Genomic DNA, 19681 nt, shown 5'->3' with positions numbered 1-19681 from the left:
AGGACTGAACCCCCGGACCGCCCCCCCTCTGGTTGCAGCACGAGCCATTTAGTAGCGCGAGCCATCACCACCTGCAGTGGTGGAAAAAGTACTCACGTTTTATTACTTTAAGTAAAAGTATCACTGCAATGTAGAAATACTCTGTTAAAGTAAAAGTCCTGAATCAAAAATGTACTTGAGTAAAAGAACAAATGTATTGGTATCAAAATGTATTTAAGTTCCAAAAGTAGAAAGTAGGCCTACTCATTATGCAGAATGTCCCATTTCAACAGGTTTTCAAATGTATAAAATGTATAGAAATCTTTTGGAAAATGGCCGAAATGTAAATAGGGATGAAGTGGTGTTCAGCCCATTATACAAATATTATATTTGCCACTGAGATGTAAATGGGGTAGAAGTAAAAGTACTGCAAATTGGAAATACTACAGTAAAGTAAACAAAAATACCTCAAAATTGTACTTAAATACAGTACTTGAGTAGATGTACTTAGTTACTTATTTACACCACTGGCCAGCTGTAGGGCGCGCGTGCGTGCCCACCCCCCGCACGCGGAGCAAACAGTGGAGCGCTGAACCGCTCCAGTACGAGCGCACGCGGAGAGATGATGGCTGCAGCAGCAGCAGCAGCAGCAGCAGCATCATCGCTGGATTGTGTTTACGACACATCGCACGGGAGCAGCGGAGGAACGGCCGTCTTTAAACGCACATACATTTATATTTGTGCCGTTTTATAGGCTATACGCTTAATTGTCATCAACGGCTGCGGTTATCCCGCCGTGATTAGAGGCCGTCAGAGTGAACAGAACGTGCATTTATTTAGTAGCCGCTGCTACCGTGCGTCTGACGTTGTTCATCTCTTTCTTCAGTCGGTTAGAAATAGCTCAGTCGTTCTCGGCGGTGTTATTTTACATTTTACAAGAATAATTAAGGGTTTTGTTGGAAACAGCTGCGAGAGGGACGCGAGGGGAGGGGGACGGGGGCGCTGCTACCGACGAACCTCCAAACGTCAAACGTTTTTTTTTTTTTTAGTGCGTGGCTGCTGCGTGCTGCCAGATGAGGAGCGAGGAAACCGTGGAAACGAGAGAGACCTGTCCGTTGCCATCGTTCAGACACCCGCTGCCAGGGGGAAGCTGCAGCGACACGACCGACCCCATCATCAGGTCTCGGTAGCTGGATTCAGAAGAGTCGTTAAACGTTACTTCACCCATCATTTCAGTAGAAACTATAGAACCACGTTCAGCGGTGGAAGAAGACGAGAGCATCCCTCCCCCCGCGTCTCTCTCTCTCTCTCTCTCTCTCTCTCTCTCTCTCTCTCTCTCTCTCTCCCTCTCTCCCTCTCTCACCCCATATGCTGGAGCCGTAGGGGTCTGGTCTGTTAGTCTAGTCTGGGTTTTTTAAGGGAGGGAGCGTCTGTTTGGTCGGGCGGTGCTGGCCGGAGTGGCCGCTGGTTAGACGCACCTCCCCGGGGGTGTGAGGCTGGTCTCTGGAGGAGGAGGATGCTGCTGGAATAGAGCGGTGCTGCTGCTCAGTGGAGGAAGATGGGGAAGGACCAGGAACTGCTGCAGGCGGTCAAGACCGAGGACCTGCTCACCGTGCAGAAGCTGCTGCAGAGGCCCCGGCCCGGGAAAGCAAGTAAGGCTGGAACAACATTCTCTGTGTGCTTCGGAATGAGGAACTATTCCTATGCTATTCTATTCTATTCTATTCCATTCTATTATATTCCATTGACACTGGTGCTGTTGCCTGGCCGGCGTATACCATTGTCAGGGGGGGAAAACAACTGAGTTTCTATTCTATTCAATTTTGTTCTATAACATTCTGAATCGCTCCCCAGTGCTGGGAGTGGTCGTGAACCCCATTGGTTACAAATAGTTCGATTATAAGACGCCAGTTGATCAGAGGTTCAGTTTCGCATGCAGGTTGCAGGTTGCCCTGACTGACAACTAACAACTGGACCTGCTGATTGTGTGAGTGTGCACCGTGTGTGCGTGTTTATCTGTGCGTGCATGTTTTACATGTAACTGTGTGTGTGTGTGTGTGTGTGTGTGTGTGTGTGTGTGTGTGTGTGTGTGTGTGTGTGTGTGTCTGTGAGTGGGTTGGGTTGGGTAGAGTATTCCAGTGAGGAAGGCGAGGGTGGGGGGGCATGCACCGGGGTGTATCAGGGTGCATCAGTGGAGTGATCGGAGAGTGATGGTCCGTTGCGAGACCCCATCCCAGCGCACTGCAGCAGAGAGAGAGAGAGAGAGAGAGAGAGAGAGAGAGAGAGAAAGAGGGTGTGAGATAGACAGATGACAGGCAGTGACACCCGTGGCCTTCGGACTGTCAAGGTTCAACGTCACCTTCAATGTCACCCCCCCCCTCCCCTCCCCTCCCCCACACACACACACATACTCACAGACACTCAGGAGGACACACACACACACACACACACACACACACACACACACACACACACACACACACACACACAGACTACCTAGACACGACAATCTGTTATAGGAGATAACATGCCCATGTGTATTGGTGGGCGGATGCTCTTTGCTTTTTGTATGTTCATTCAATGTGTTGTCTTCTGTTCTATTGTATTCTACATTTTGCACTCTCTGCTCCCTTCTGCTTTCTGTTTAGTGTGCCTTCCATTCTATGAGTGTTTATTCTCTGCAGGCAATGTAGTGCTACTACAGCATCTACGGCCCACTCCCAGTGTGTGTGTGTGTGTGTGTGTGTGTGTGTGTGTGTGTGTGTGTGTGTGTGTGTGTGTGTGTGTGTGTGTGTGTGTGTGTGTGTGTGTGTGTGTGTGTGTGTGTGAGAGAGAGAGAGAGAGAGAGACAGAGAGAGAGAGAGAGAGAGAGAGAGAGAGAGAGAGAGAGAGAGAGAGAGAGGTGTAACGGAATGAAATGTATGCCTCTCAGGATTGAGGGAGAAGAAGAGGAATGGAGTGATAAGGTGTTGGGAGAGAGGATGGAATAGAGAGAGATACAATGTAGAGGTAATACTGGATTGGAATGGAATGAGTTCCTCTTGGCATTAGAGAGAGAAGATTTCATATTGAGTAAAGGAATGGAACAAGTTCTTCCCTTGGCTAAAGATAGAGAGAGAGAGAGAGAGAGGGGGGGGGGGGGGGGGGAGAGAGAGAGAGATAGATTGATAGATAGTGTGTGTTCTCCCTATGCAGACCGATGGGCCTAATCAATATATTCTAGAGCCCATTTGTAGCCTTTGGTGTTAGCCTGTTTGTGCTTATACGACTACATGAATAGACTCACGGTCAAGACTACAAGAGATGCTTAAAGGACACTCTCTGAATGGTTTGAATTGAACACTTAAACACCACCAGCAGGTCGATTGAAAACAAATCCTTATTTCCAGCTTTAAAATGGACTAGTGGACTGAAAGCATTCCTCTTCCAGTATGTGTTTTCCTTTTCTTTCAGCGGGCAATGGAACAATAGGACGGAGGGGAGAAATACAGCAGGGGAACCAGAGCCAGGGGGAGCATGATGGAACATAGAGAATATTCCAGTCAGCTACAAAGCTCGGAACAAACACACTCTCTCCATGGCCACCATGCCATCTCTGGCTAGTATTTCTCTGCACTTTGATTTCACCAGTATGCTAATCACTGCCCAGATTTAACCTTTACTTCTTCACTTTGCCAATTTGTTGACTTGCTACAGTAATGGAAAAGTCTAAACTACGGCAAAGTGCAGCACTGTATGGGCCAACTCCACAAAACCCTGAAATGTCCTATACATACAATACACTGTAAAGACAGACAGCATAATAAGACAAGTATTTAGTACAGTAAATACTACTAACAGCTAATCAGCGGCTAAAAGAGTGCATATAGCTGTAGATAGACAATAGGTCAGTATGTAGGCAACAGTTCAGTAAAACAATACAAACACAACCCTGCTGGAAAAGACAAATACAAGACTTAGAGATAGGAGCTTAAACTGAGGTGAGTTGCCATAAATATAGACTGGCACTAAAAGAAAGTCTGCGTAGACTATAGTGGAGCACATGCTCCAGTAGAATGCATTCCATACAGGTACAGTAGGTATCATTATAGGGGGTCTAAGGGTCTTTACCAAGCACTCCGTCCGTAGTAGAGTACTACAGTGGTGTGCATTTCGGCCAGTCAACCAGGATAATCAATCATATACCTGACACCAAACAGTCATCACTGCCTAATAATCACATAATCAGTCATCAGCACTGCATTCGTTGGCACAGCAGAGAGCTTTCTGGTTCCATCTGGGAGCTTGCCCCAGTGTAAGCCATGATTATCCCTTCCCTGCCAGGGACAACCATGTACTACCACATAATGGCTTTGAATACAGGGGCAGGGCAGCAGCTACACTGCACTGTCACTCATTCTCCCTCCGTCTCCCTCTCTCTGTGTGCCCCTGTGGTATTTCCTGTGGAATTCTGTCCTTCCAGTGCTGCCAGTGCTGTTTCCTTTTTGATTTATTAGTTGCGGTCACGCAGCTATTATTCTATTATAAGCCACTGGGTGGGTCGGCGACTCGGTTGGTTGGTCCTAAAATGTCAAGTGCAAACTGAGAGCTGGTTCGCAGCTCATCACGAATTACGTGCTTGGTTTCTTGTTAATTGCAACGACCCCTCCTTCTAAATTACACACGCACACGCACGCACACACACACACACACACACACACACACACACACACACACACACACACACACACACACACACACACACACACACACACACACACACACACACACACACACACACACACACACACACACACACACACACAGACAGGGCTTCATGACCTTGGGACCTAGCCAAACCGCTGAAAAGCTTTGTTAAAGTTAGGAGCCCTGTTTTCGTGTCCCTGCTGGCCTAAGATTAAATTCTGGCAGTGTCTTCACTCCAGGGATGGCACGGTGCCACTTTAGCATTACCAATACCAATACTACAACAAAAAAACGACGTGAAGAAGATACCCTGCACATAGCAGTGCTTCTCTCCTGGGTGCCAGCTGCTGCAGGGTAAACTACAGTAAAAAAAAGAAAAAAGTCAATGTTACAACGCCCACCACCATGATGCTAGAATTTACACTATTTCATTAACAGATTACATAAAAAACATGAAGAAGAGAACTACGCGTTTTCATGTTGCTTCACCAGGTTCGCTTTGTCATATGGAATATGCTGGAATATTGATTTTCTTTTGTGTTTACTGATATCAGCGGATGCCTGCCTGATACCAATCGAAAACTCTTTTTTAAATCCCTCTATCTGCTCAACTACTGAGCAGATAATAAAATCGATGCTCTTTGCTTAACATTGCTCTGTAGCACTGAGTGGCTACTGTTGTTATCACATGGGCTACTGTTGTTATCACATGGGCTACTGTTGTTATCACATGACACATGCTTGCATGTTGCTCAAAGTGTGGCCACAGTCATTTACAGTACGTGTTTCAGGCTAGATTTGTCAATGGATCGTATCGGATTATAACATTAATTTATTCCAGACAAATTAACTTGTCAGAGGTAGCCTGTGGGCTTCTAATGTTATGTCAGTCAGAGGTGACCTGTGGGCAAAAATGTTACAGTGTGTCAGGTGGACTCAGACACAGACAGAAACACAGCGACAGTAATGACAGAGAGAGGAGCTCGACACAAACAGCAGGGGACTCTTAACACTCGGGTGATGTTAACACTGGGCTGTTTGTCATCTGGCCCTAAACACACAGATCATACGATGGCTGTGTGTGTGTGAGTGTGTGTGTGTGTGTGTGTGTGTGTGTGTGTGTGTGTGTGTGTGTGTGTGTGTGTGTGTGTGTGTGTGTGTGTGTGTGTGTGTGTGTGTGTGTGTGTGTGTGTGTGTGTGTGTGCGCACACGCGTGCTTGTGCGCGTGTGTGTGTGTAGTGGGTCTGGAAAAGATTGTGCACGGCTGTAAGTCATTTACTCCTACTCAAGCCAGACAGACAGTCTGCACATACTCACCTGCATCACAGACGTGTACACACACGCGCACACGCACACGCACACACACACGCACACGCACACGCACGCACGCACGCACGCACGCACGCACGCACACACTTGCACTTAGCATAGCAACACCTAGTACATGCACCACACACAACACATAGATCACGCACGCATGTGGACACATCTGGCACCATCTGGAGAGCCATCGTCAGTTTGCTGTCACTCAACCTTTCTGCTGCAGATGGTACTCCATGGGGGGGTCGCGTGTGTGTGTATGTGTGACACAGGGTGTGAGTGTGGCATGAGGTGTGTGTTTGTTTGCCGATGTGCTGTTTCAGTGTTGGTGTGGTGGATATAGTGGTGATTGTGGCCATCAATGTTAGTTTAGTTGACCATTGATGTTTGGTTGTGCCCCCCACCCAATTAGAAAAGAGCATTTAAACATCAGGGGAAGTACCCCGGGCGAACAAAATGGTATAGTCCTGCTGGGAATGGGATTCCCCAACAGTGTGGGGAGAGAGTTTGGCTCAGAACATGGAAGGTCTGTTGCTGGTGTGCCTCACCGTTGTTGGTATGCAGCCATTCTGTGGACCATGAAAGGTCCAAGTTTTCTGTTCTGGGTTTCGGTTCCTATGAGCCGGGATAAACTCCAGTGGTTCCATAATCCAAAGACCGGGAAAGCATCGGTGTCATTTTAGATTTTTTTGGCTATTCAAAAATAGCAGATCTACAAACTCATAGCGTGGCACGGAGACTCTATGAACTTGTAGATGTGCTATTTTATATATATATATTTTTAAGCAATATTTGTAACTCAAATGTTTGCTTCTGGGGGTCCCTGGAACAAAATATCTTGAGATAGGGGTCCGCGGCCAAATACATATCATTTTGGGGGTCCTTGACATTTTTGAGAACCACTGACATAGAAACATACGTTTTTCAGAAAAATGTTAGGATTTAGAAGACATGTTGTAGAACCGTATCTCAGGTCTTAATGGATTAAGCAGGAAGTTCACTCACGGTGTGGTTCAGCACAGGGAATGTAGCTGCACAGATTGTGCCACACCGAGATGCCCACTCGTCCTTGGTGCCCACCTATCCTGTTACCATAACAGGGAAAATATGGCAGGTGACCAATCAGCACAAATTCATCACAGTCATTCAGCTCTCTTTTATCACTTAGCTCACCCATGGAAAACATTATTACTTTGAGACCTGTTTCACCATGCAATGTAAGTCAACGAGGAGGCTATTTTGAATAGTAAATGTCTAATCAACAGTGCAACTACTGAAGATACACTGTACTCTTAGAGTTACATAGTGGCATGCCATGGTATCTGAAGAAAAAGGGTTCTTGGGTACAGCACCGTGTTTAAAGAGACTTTGGGGATGTGCATATCCTACTCCTTTTTTCATATGCCATGGTATCTACACATCTCAAACAAATAGTGTAATTGTGCTTTAAATGATTGATTGAATACTTGAAATCAGGAAAGACACACTCATCAAGATTCCATTACCTCTCTCTCTCTCTCTCTCTCTCTCTCTCTCTCTCTCTCTCTCTCTCTCTCTCTCTCTCTCTCTCTCCCTCCCTCCTCTCCCTCCTCCTGTTTGTCACACGCACACCATTTGACCTAACTATCACTCTTTCTTTCTTTCTTTCTTTCTTTCTTTCTTTCTTTCTTTCTTTCTTTCTTTCTTTCTATCTCTTTACTTTCTCTTTCTCTACTCCCTCTCTTTTTCTTTTACTCCCTCTCTTTCTGTCCCTCTCTCCCTCTCAGTGTGTAGATGTGTGAGCTGAGCAGATGATTGCTTGTGCATCAGTGCACATTCACAAAGGAGCAGGCATGCAGTGAGAGACTCTCACTCTGACAGTCACAATATTGTTTGCTGCGTCGTGTCCGTCACATACAGTGTCTGTGAATATCGTCGCTATCGAGTGGAAACCTCATAATGTCCAATACCGTTACTTTTCAGGAAATGGAACGAAACTTTTCAGAAATAGTGAAAATAGCCGATTCACAAGCTCACGACGCGACGCGTCGTGAGCTTGTAGATTGCCTATATTTGCTTGACACTCTTGTACGACGAGGTAGGGCATTAAGTGATAACATAAAACATAAAAAGTTGAAATATGGAGATACAAGGTTTCTGCAAGACAGCAAAGATATACAGTATATACACAGTAAAATCTTCCGTCTTAAAATAACCACTTATATATTTCGTTGACCAGAGTTAGTCAGGGGTCTATACTAGGCCCCCTCCTTTTTCCCTCCACACCACCCAAATCTCTTCGCCAAAAATAGCCAATCAACTACTGTAGCTCACACAACGTCTCGCAGCGCGACACAGTACGCCGTACGGGTATGGACATCTTGCTAGCACGGTGTGGTGTGTTGCTGTAACCACAAATATCAACTCTCTGTACTGAGCTTTAAATAAAATTGTGTCACCTACTACATCATAATTGTACATTATTGAGTCTTCTGGGGATTATTGTATAGTAGACTACCATTAGAGCATATACAGTAGCCTACCTATGGCTGGAGAGTGTTTGTCAGAAGCCATCTCCGATATGCCAGAGTGGAGCTACAGTAGCAGTTGTTTGTGTCATTAGAGTACTGTTATGACAGTATTATTATTAAATGACAATAGAAAAGAAATGTTTCAGGGCAGCAACTTGATCTCTTAAATAGTTTATTATTACCAATATGTTTGGGTGGTATACCTACTTCCCCGGGGCACCTGCGTTGGCATTACGTCTGCTGAAGGGATCAAGTTGCAACTTTAACCTTTTCTTTTGTACTTTATTGCATTTTATTTATTTTGCAATGTATATTATGATCTTCAGCAGTGTTTCTGAAGTGATTCTGTGTATTTATCCATTTAGCCATGTTAAAATCAGAATATAGGCAGCGTAATGTATGGTTAGACTTAGATCATCATGCCATTTTTGGCTGTTCTATAGCAAGGTTAGCAGTTCTCACCTAAATGACAGATGGCGTGCGTTGGTTGCTGTGTTTTATTCAAGATGTGACATCTCTCCGATATTCTGCAGCACTATGACAGTATTCAGCCCGTATTTCTGTCATATTATTATGCAGTATTGTGTAAGGCTAGTTTTGTGAAGGCACACTGACTGCTGTAACAGCATGCAAACTTAAAGGCACAGACATATGTTAGACTCAGCCTGGAGATTCTTGCTGCACTGTAAAAATCCTCTATGTTAATTTATCCATTTGTACACTCTTGAGTTAAATTAACACGGGAGGCTTTTACTGTGTAGTACGCTGTTTGTTATCTTGTAATCATGATGGAGTGCAGCTGTTCCTTCCTGCTGTCCTGTTATCAGTAAGCTATAGGCTATTAAGTATAGCCATATGATATTGTATGGCTGGTATTTCATTCCCGGTTAGTCTCCAGTATGTTCTATTGAAGACAGTATATAAATACGGCAAGACTGCATCCTGTGCAAGAGAAAACATGTTTATTTAATTTCCTGCTAGTTTTGCTCATTTCGGCTTGGCATAGGTATTGTGCGCAGTGATGGGAGAAGTAAAAATGTATTTTACTTAAAGGGATAGTTCACCCCCAAAATGACTTTTTTTCTATCGATTACACAGCCCATGGAGACTTGAATTCATGGAGATTTTTTAGTTTTTGTCACATTCCTAATTTTTTGATGACCAGCGGTGGCTCCGGTAAGAGACTCAAAGTGTCAACTTTGAGTCTCCTACCGGAGACATTATCATCTTTCCGCCGCTGATCAAATTATTGGCTCAGGAATGCGACAAAAAAAACAAACAAACACAAATTCAAGGCTTCATGGGGTGTGTAATAGATAGAAAATACGTATTTTTTGAGGTGAACTATCCCTTTAAGTAAGTAAAATGGTGGAGGATAAGTAAGTAAGTTGCGTCATGATCCAAGAGATTTTTTTTTATAGTACGCCTTACGGTTCAAGAGTTATATAGGCCAGACAGACGGACAGACAGACAGACTCACACTGGGTGAAAACGTAATCCTCCGCCTTCGGCCTCCTGGCGGGGATAATGAGGGACGATGGAAATGGTTGGGAAATTGACAGCCAAGTTGCCACGGCTGTGTGCCAGAGCCCCGAATTCTTAAAGTTCCATCTGGGTCTGTCAGAATGATATATTGAAGATGATGTATACGTCCAGGATGGCTGAGTCAGCTGCACGTGTCATTCTGGTACGCTGGGTTGTGTTACTGGAATATTAACCCTTTAAGACCGGGAACGCATCCGTGTGTCACATTTTAAGATTTCTTTGGCTATTCAAAAATAGCAGATATACAAGCTCACAGCGCGGCACCGAGTGCCGCGCTGCGAGCTTGTAGATCTGCTATTTAATTTTGTTTTTATCGTGAACATTTGTGCAAATCTTTGAATATATATGTTTTTTAAAGCAAACATTTTTAACTCAAATCTTTGCTTCTAGTGGATTCTACAAATGTCTTCTAAATCCTAACAGGTTCTTCTTTTTTCATGTCAAGGACCACCCAAAATGATATGTATTTGTCTGTGGACTTCTCATCTCAAAATATTTTGTTCCAGGGACCCCCAGAAGCAAAGATTTGGGTAAAAAAAAATTATATATATATTCAAAGATTTGCACACATTTTCACGATTCCAAAAAATTGCAGAGCTACAAGCTCATAGCACTCGGTGCCGCGCTATGAGCTTGTAGATCTGCTATCTTTTGTATAGCCAAATAAATCTTAAAATGACACAGATGCTTTCCCGGTCTTAATGGATTAAGGAGGCAGGTATCTATGATAGAGCGATATGTCAGAGCCTAACGTGGGTATATGCATACTGCATATCTTAATTTATGCTAATAGGTCTAAGTGCAGATGGCTAGGTCAGACTTTAGTTTTATATACACAACAGTTAGGACTGTCACCAACAAATTGAGCATTGAGCATTGGAACATGAATACAATTTTAATTTCTGTTTGGTTGTTAAGCTTCATACTCACAAGTATGCACAGGGCAGATATGACAAATAACTTAAATATACAAAGAAATTACTGACACATTTGATAATTTTATTATGTAAAAATAGCGGAGTTAGCTGATGAAGATCTGCTATTTCTGCTTTTCTGTTTTGAAAATGTTTGAAAACTAATTTCAACATGGAAACGATTATGACGATTATGCAAAATAATTGCATAATCAATTAGGCGATTATGTAATAATTGTGACAGGCCTAACTACAGTAAATATTATTATTTTCTTTTTAAATCTGTGCAAAAGATAACATTTGAAGATTACACAATTACACTGCATATTTTAGATTGTTCTATTCTGTGGTAATTGAATCCAGCTCACTTTTCTTGGCTCAATTGTCAGATTACATTATATAATGGAGTGGATTAATTGAATGATTGTTGAGATGATTGAGGATAACAGCTACTGATCCAGCTGAATGCAGCTGTTGATAGGGAAAACACGAGGACCCCCTTGGTATTTGACTTACTAAGTAATATCTGACTCAGGTCAAAGCAAAATGAATCTTTGTTCAAATAAGTGTTAAATAGCTCCATATTCTGATAGTACTCATTGATGTAGAATGTTTTTTCAGTAACAGTATAGTCTCCATGTCTCTCCAGCTCCGCAGAAAATGCATTTTCAGGTCCGGATACCTATTTGATCCAATCAGGAGAGAGAAGTTGCACTTTGTAACATTAATTTAAAAAAAATGGGGCGATTATCATCTCTGTCTCTATAATGGTATTATGATCACTCACTGATTACACGGTGGGGCTGAAGGGACTGAAGCATGGATGGATTTTGCCCATCATTCCCGTCTAGCCTGGCCCAGAATGGATTAGTGGTGAAGGTACTGAGAGACCAGTATTGGCTGGCTGTGTTTCCTGCATTCGCTCCAAACCATCATCACTCACTTCTTCTGCTGCTGACTGCCTCCCTGATTGAATTACAGAACAGATGGAGAGAGAGAGAGAGAGAGATTTTGCTATGAGGAAAACGGGGAGCGACAAGAGCAGACAGAATGAGAGAAAGAGAGAGAATTATATGGAAGGTAAGATGTTGTTTGATGGGGGGAGGGGGGCGGGGTGATGATGAAAGACAGAGAATGGTGAAAAAGAACAGTGTGATGGAACAGAGGGATTCTTGATGGGTGTCATTTTCACCTCATTGTCAATGTCACATACTCTGATAGTTTACTATGTTGATTGATACACAAACACGCGCGCACACGCACAAGGAAAGATGAGGAGGAGGGAGGAGAGAAGATGGAGGGAAAGTGAGAGAAGAGGAGAGGAGAGAAGAAGTGAGGAGAGGAGTAAGAGTGAGAAGATAAAGAGTGGAAGCCTGGAAGGCAGGGAAGAGGGGAACAGGGGAGAGAGCAAGAAAAGAGAGATGAAGGACCAAATGAGAGACGTGTGCGTAGGCGAGTCATTTCAGGAGAACATGCGGCAGATGACCAATGAGAGTGTTGATGTTCTATTTCATTCTATTCTGTTCTGCTGGCTGCCTCATCCAGAAGAGATTATATTCTATTCTACTCTATATACAAGAGAGAGTATCAGTGGTTAAGTACTTTAGTCTGGATGGATGTGAAGACCACCCAGATAGAATCAGCACCCGTTCACAGGGGTGGAACTATAAGCGCAGATATACACACACACACACACACACACACACACACACACACACACACACACACACACACACACACACACACACACACACACACACACACACACACACACACACACACACACACACACACACACACACACACACACACACACACACACACACACACACAGTCCCCTTCTACCATCATGTTGTCCTACACCTGGCACGGATCGGTACAGACTGTCAGCATCTCTCAGCTTATGCGGACACGTGCAACTTTGCAACTGTGTGCGTGTGTGCGTGTGACTGTGCATGTGCGTACATACTCACATGGTCCCAAGTGTGTGTCTGTGTGTTTATTCCACTTTAGTAGTAGCCGTGAGTACTGAGTTGGAAGGCAACGGAGGTTGACACAGGACAGAATGGTCACATGGTGTCTCACACACACACACACACACACACACACACACACACACACACACACACACACACACACACACACACACACACACACACACACACACACACACACACACACACACACACACACACACACACACACACAGACTGTGCTTTTTTCTGGCATACGTGGACAGTTTAATAACACAGAGAGAGAGAGAGAGAGAGAGAGAGAGAGAGAAAGAGAGAGAGAGAGAGAGAGAGAGAGAGAGAGAGAGAGAGAGAGAGAGACTGTTTGGAAGAGATGGAAAGCAATAGCTGAGCAGTTGCATTTGGGACCTTATGTAACTCTTACAATGAATCCCTGTGTAGGTGTGTGTGCATGCGGAGGTGTTACTGAAGCTGTGCTTCTGCAGTGCTTCACAGGATTTTTCCACTCATTCGCTCTCTCACTGAATTCATAACATTGGAAAGTGAGTGTGTGAACAGCCAATAAAAGCAGGGAATGCAGCATTTCTAAGGGCTTGGCCAGATAAACCTACACTAACATAGTGTGGTGGATGCAGTTTAGCATCGCCTATGGCAAGGTTTTTAGCCAGGCTAGCTGCGCAGAGCTGTGGATGACAATGGTGATCAGTCAGTCTGTCAGTCCATCTGTACGTCGTCCAGTACTTCACTTCCAAACAAGATATCCCTCGAAAACCACTGGCCATGGAATTTGCTGTGCATGGCATTTTACTCTGGTGCCACACCCTTAGGCCAAAACACCACTTTACACAAGATATAGCTCCAAATGTAACGAGTGAATTGCCATGAAACCTGCTGAGGACACCCGTGCTCCTCAGAGGATGAACCCTAACTGTTTTAGTGACCTCATGACCTTGCGTTTAGTGCCGTCCTCCGGCTAAATTGTCACATACATGATTATGATAATGATAATGAATTTATTTGTATAGCGCTTTTCTAAGCAATGTTCCAAAGTGCTTTACAGACATGTCAAAACAAGTAATAAAAACAACCAAGTAATAGTAACAACATGAAACAACAATATACAGCAATAGAATTAGAAGTGCCAGTTAAAAGCAATTGTCAATAATAATAATAAAAGTATAATAATTATATGATTGCCACTTTGGAATTAAAATGATTAAAATCATATTTGGTCTCTACCTGGGATCAAGCCTGATGAAAACATTTAGTATTGGAATGTAGTGGTGGGGGGGGGGGGGGCTATATCACACATAGATTTTATATACATGAATGAAGCTCCAGGAACTGAAGCTCAGTTTAGAACGGCATTGCGCTCGTAAGTAGATCTGGAAGAGAGTCGGTGCCTAATAGATTGAATGAATAGAGTGTAAAATGAACTGGATTTGACCTTGGCAGGAGAAACGGTGTGGCTAGCTTGAGTGCAGCCCGCCATGCAAGCAGACTGCTGGGGCTCAGTGGAAAAAGGATACGAACACACATTTTTGTAGGTGACACAGTTATCTGCCAAGCGTCTGTGTTACAATTGTTGCATCGTTGCTATCGGGGCAGAAACCTTGTATCTCTATATTTCATATTTCTTTGTACATTAGCCAATTAAGACCGGGAACGCATCTGTGTCATTTTTTTATTTCTTTGGCTATTCAAAAATAGCAGATATACAAGCTCGTAGCGCGGCACCGAGTGCCGCGCTACGAGCTTGTAGATCTGCTATTTTTGAAAAATCTTGATAATTTGTGCAAATCTTTGAATATATATATTTTCAAACCGAACATTTTTAACTCAAATCTTTGCTTCCGGGGGGTCCCTGGAACAAATTATTTTGAGATGGGGGTCCGCGGCCAAATCCATATCATTTTGGGGGTCCTTGACATGAAAAAGTTTGAGAACCACTGATATAGCAACATAGGTTTTCTTTCCAAAACCTGTTAGGATTTAGAATGCATTTTGTAGAATTAGCCTCAGGTTTTAATGGGTTAATGCCCTACTTCATCGTACAAGAGTGTCGCACAAAAGTAGCGCATCGTTTTTTAAAATAATACCACAGCAACGATGTGAAACACTTTATTTTTTCTAGGTGACACAGTTATCTGCCAAAACATCTGAACTCCCCAATTGTTACATATTGTTGCCGCTGAGCCGTGTCAGGAGACCCCGCGCTGAAATGGGATTCTGGCTGTTTCTTTTCCTACCAGAGCTGTGTCTTGCTTTGTCAAACTGTGACAGCTCAACAATGGCAGCAATGACATTCTAGAGTTACACCTCTATCATGTGGTTCCCCCACCTCAGGGGAGCAGGCTCTGCCCTCCTCTGGGGACCAGACACATTTACACTGGTGTGTGTGTGTGTGTGTGTGTGCTATAACCTCAAACCAGTGCTACTGTATTATGTAGTAGCACACACCGCCATCTGTCCTCACTCTATATATCTCTATCATCTCCTCATACATTGTGTGTATGTGTGTGTGTGTGCGTGCGTTCATGCTTGTGTGTGTGTGTGTGTGTGTGTGTGTGTACGTGTACGTGTACGTGTGTGACCGAGTGTGTGCCCCGGTCCGTGAGTGAGTGGATGACCAGAGAGCATGAAAGGTTGGCTGATGGCCCAGATGTTCAGTCTGGGCGTGTGTGTGTGTGTGTGTGTGTGTGTGTGTGTGTGTGTGTGTGTGTGTGTGTGTGTGTGTGTGTGTGTGTGTGTGTGTGTGTGTCTGTGTGTGTGTGTGTGTGTGTGTGTGTGTGTGTGTGTGTGTGTGACAGTACATGCTACATGTGTGTTCCAGTAGCTGAGCAGATGTTTGGGGCTGGAACCCTTCCCACATGTGAGCAACTTAGGACACCTGACCCTCTAATGTGTGTGCATGTGTGCACGTGCATGTGTGCACGTGCATGTGTGCGCGACGTGTGTGCGCGACGTGTGTGCGCGACGTGTGTGCGTGACGTGTGTGCGCGATGCATGTGTGTGTGTGTGTGTGTGTGTGTGTGTGTGTGTGTGTGTGTGTGTGTGTGTGAGAGAGAGAGAGAGAGAGCCAGAGAGAGCAGGCATCAGTATCAGGCACAGCAATAACTCACCCAGCTCTCCTCCCTCTGTTCAAAGTTACACCCTTAGACTGAAAGGCATCAAATCATATTTTGATACAGATGGAATTTTCTTCGCCCTCTGGCGCACTGTCTGCCCGCCTCTCTTTCTGTCTCTCATTTATTATCAAGTCTCTCTTTCTCTATCTACAGTCTATCTATCTATCTATCTATCTATCTATCTATCTATCTATCTATCTATCTATCTATCTATCTATCTATCTATCTATCTATCTATCTATCTATCTATCTATCTATCTATCTGTCTATCTGTCTACATGTATCTATATTCATCTGTCTCTGTCGTTTAGGCTGTCTCACCCCCTTTCCTCTTTCTTTGCATGTCTTTCAGCGTTCCCCTCTCTCTTTCTGCCTCCTCCTCCCGTCTGCTTTGTGTTTAGCTGGATTGGATGCGTTCCACCTCATAAAACCCAGCACCGTGAAATCTTTCTCTCTCCTCTCTGCCCCTGTTCACCCCCTGTTGAAGGAGAGAGAGCTTCACACACAGCTCGCTGCCGTAGAAGTGTGTCGCTGTCCTGAATTAGCAGCACGCTGCAGCTTTTTCTAATCAATTCCTCCTCCATGTAGAGCCTCACTGTCACCGCATTGAATGTGAAAAGTGGGTCATGGTTCAAGGGTCGAGGTGTTCTTTACGTCTTGTTTTACAGGTACAGGTAAAACCACAATATCTTTTTGTTCTGGTTCCTCAGACATAGTAGCGGCATTGATGATAAATTGCAGCGCTATGAGCTTGTAGATAAAAAAATATATAAAATGTGAAAATGTGTGCATTTAAAAAGAGAACAGACTGTTTAAGGCGCTTGAAGGTGTTGTGCGCAAGGTTCTTACTCCTAGGTTATACACATCTATTAAACATCTGATGTAAACACTACAAAGTAAAATCCTCAGAGTTAATTTAACTTTACAAATGGAGCCGGAAGGTTCCATTTGTTACACTGATTTATCAATGGATAAATGAACAAGATTTTACTGTGTAATACTCAACTGTGAGAGATAGATATATATTCCAAACTGGTGTGATTAGAAGTACTTTTAGTGAATATAGTCAAGTAAAACTCACAAGGACACTGATGGCATGTGTAATAATTATTAAGGAAGTTTCTAGATATGTGGAGTGAAGACAATTGTTCCACAAAAGTCATATTGGCTATCTCTGGTTAGGTATACACTGACCTTTTCTTCATACCGTCACCTCTTTTTTAACCTTTATTTATCTAGGGAAGGGTTTTTGCTGAGCGTGCATCGTCTTTTTCATCACTGCCCTGGTTCACAGTTATCCTCATTCACACCTTGCTGCTCCCAAGTACAAGTCCAGTGAGCCTACTCTCAAGGCAAATTCATAGAATACTGTATCTCAATCTGCATGATATGGTACGAAGCATCCCTATTCTGGGGAGAATATTCAGCAAAAACAGCAAATCTACAAGCTCACAACGCATCACAAAGTGACACAGTGTAGCTTGTAGATTGGCTATTCCTGATAGCTTTTGTTAGGTGAAGATATTTAGTTTACAGCGAAAACAGGAGGGGACCTAATATGGAGCCCGGGACCCTGGTCAACACATTATGTAGTGTTTTAAGTGGTTAAAATGTGGACCATGGCACGTGGTCAAGCCAAGCTGGCTGTACAACGTTTTCACTCGGAACCAACCTTACCCTAACCTTAATCATACGGACTGCAATAAAAATACATTGGCACAGTCCTCTGTAGGCCACTGAACCGTTTTACTGTAATGGAGCAATTTAGGGTTAAATGCTCTCCTCTGGTGCACATTAATTGTAGTGTGTGTGATAGGGGAGATAACTCATTTGGCCTTATTCTAGTGACATTACTAATGAAGCAACGAGAGGATAAATGCATACTGTGTAAGTTATACCACGTTGTTTGAAACCAGGGCATGCTACACAATGTGAAAAGTTCCAGTGGAGCATCAGCATTTTTATTTAAAAGCCACGACCTGGCTCTCTAATGAGGGTCTGCCCTTCAATTCAACTTCAAACTCATTCATCTTTGAATCGCTCCCTTGTGCAGCCTCCCTCGTCGGTCCCCCGCAGTTTTTCCGAGGGAAGACTTTCGGAATGAAGTGAGGAAGCCTCTCCTTCAGTTTTTTTTCTTTTTCCGGGGGAACATATCTGGGTCACGCTCCCCCCAAAATCTGGGCCAGCTGTGTACTGTAGCTTGACTTGTTAGAAAGCAAGGTGTGTGTCTGAAAGGTTGTTGGAGGAGACACAGCTGAGCTGAGTCCTACTGCCATCCAGGGAAAACCCAACGAGTGAAGAGAGTGACGAGTGCTCTGCCGCCATCAAGAAGGCACCGAACATTCAAGTGTGTTCCCCGTTTTTTTCTCCTTTCACCTTCTCTTAACCCATTTAAACCGGGAACGCGTCTGTGTGACCACTTTAACCATTATTTCATACTTTGGTTGTTAAAAAATAGCAGATATACAAGCTCATAGCGCGGCACCAAGTGCCGCGCTATGAGCTTGTAGATCTGCTATTCTTGAAAAATCGTGGAAATTTATATATATTTTTTTAAAAGCAAACATTTTTAACTCAAATCTTTGCTTTTGGGGGTCCCTGGAACTAAATATCTTCAGATGGGGGGTCCGCGGCCAAATACATATACTTTTGGAGGTCCTTGACAAGTTTGAGAACCACTGATATTATAGTAACATACGTTTTTCAGAAAACTGTTAGGATTTAGAAGACATTTGTAGAATCCCCAGATGCAAAGATTTGAGTTACAAATGTTCGCTTGAAAACATATTTAAAAAAATATATATATATTCAAAGAATTGCAAACAAATTCACGATTTTTTCAAAATAGCCCAAAGAAATCAAAAAATGACACAGGTGCGTTCCCGGTCTTAATGGATTAAACCCTTCTCTCATTTCCTTTCACATTGTTTTCCTTTCCGAAGTCGGGCCATTCAGTGGCCAACAGTAGGAGACTGTTTTTTCCCCTCCACTCCACAGGTCCTATCATCTATCCCTTCTTTTAGCCCCCCTGTGACTCCCTGTGTTGCTGTAAATGAGAAAGTGCCCTGTCCATTCAGCGTTATAGTGTGTGTTTTGGAATGACACATCCCTTATGTGTGCTGCCAGTCCCCCTTCTGTGCTATGGACCGCTGTGATCTCTTGCCTGGAAAACCCAGTCATTTGGACGTTGATCAATACCCCCCCCCGCCCCCCCTCCAAAAGAGTCAGAGAGAAATGTAGAAAGTCTGAAAGACTGAAAGAATGGGGAAAAGGGAGGGGTGAGAAATGACGGGTCGCTAAGGCATGCTCTAGACATGTGATCCATCAAAATCACCATTTAACGCACATCTTCCACTCGCACGTGACACACACACAGAGCACACATGCACTCACTTGAAGGCGAGCGCACTTCTCAGAAGCGGAAGCAGACATCGTTTTAGGAACACAAACTTGTGTGTGCGCGCGCGCGCACACACACACACACACACACACACACACACACACACACACACACACACACACACACACACACACACACACACACACACACACACACTCACTCTCTCACTGATTAATCACTCTGTACGTATTCCAATCTCATCAAGTTTTAGAATTTATTCCTTCTA

The 19681-nt window shown here is 43.9% G+C and overlaps 1 protein-coding gene across 1 annotated transcript in view; it reads left to right on the top strand.

Moving 5' to 3' along the window:
- Positions 1-1095: 1095 nt before the first annotated feature.
- Positions 1096-19681, top strand: part of caskin1 (CASK interacting protein 1) — a 143714-nt gene continuing 125128 nt past the window's right edge. The window contains exon 1 of the mRNA XM_080447227.1: positions 1096-1631. Within this exon, the coding sequence (XP_080303353.1) occupies positions 1538-1631 (94 nt within the window). The 5' untranslated portion in view covers positions 1096-1537. The remainder of the gene's footprint in view (positions 1632-19681) is intronic.

Source organism: Gymnoscopelus braueri (genome assembly GCF_963280865.1).
Source record: "Gymnoscopelus braueri genome assembly, chromosome: 13".
NCBI lineage: Eukaryota > Metazoa > Chordata > Actinopteri > Myctophiformes > Myctophidae > Gymnoscopelus > Gymnoscopelus braueri.
Note: the sequence above shows the minus strand (reverse complement) of the source record. Positions and strands in the feature narration are given on the sequence as shown.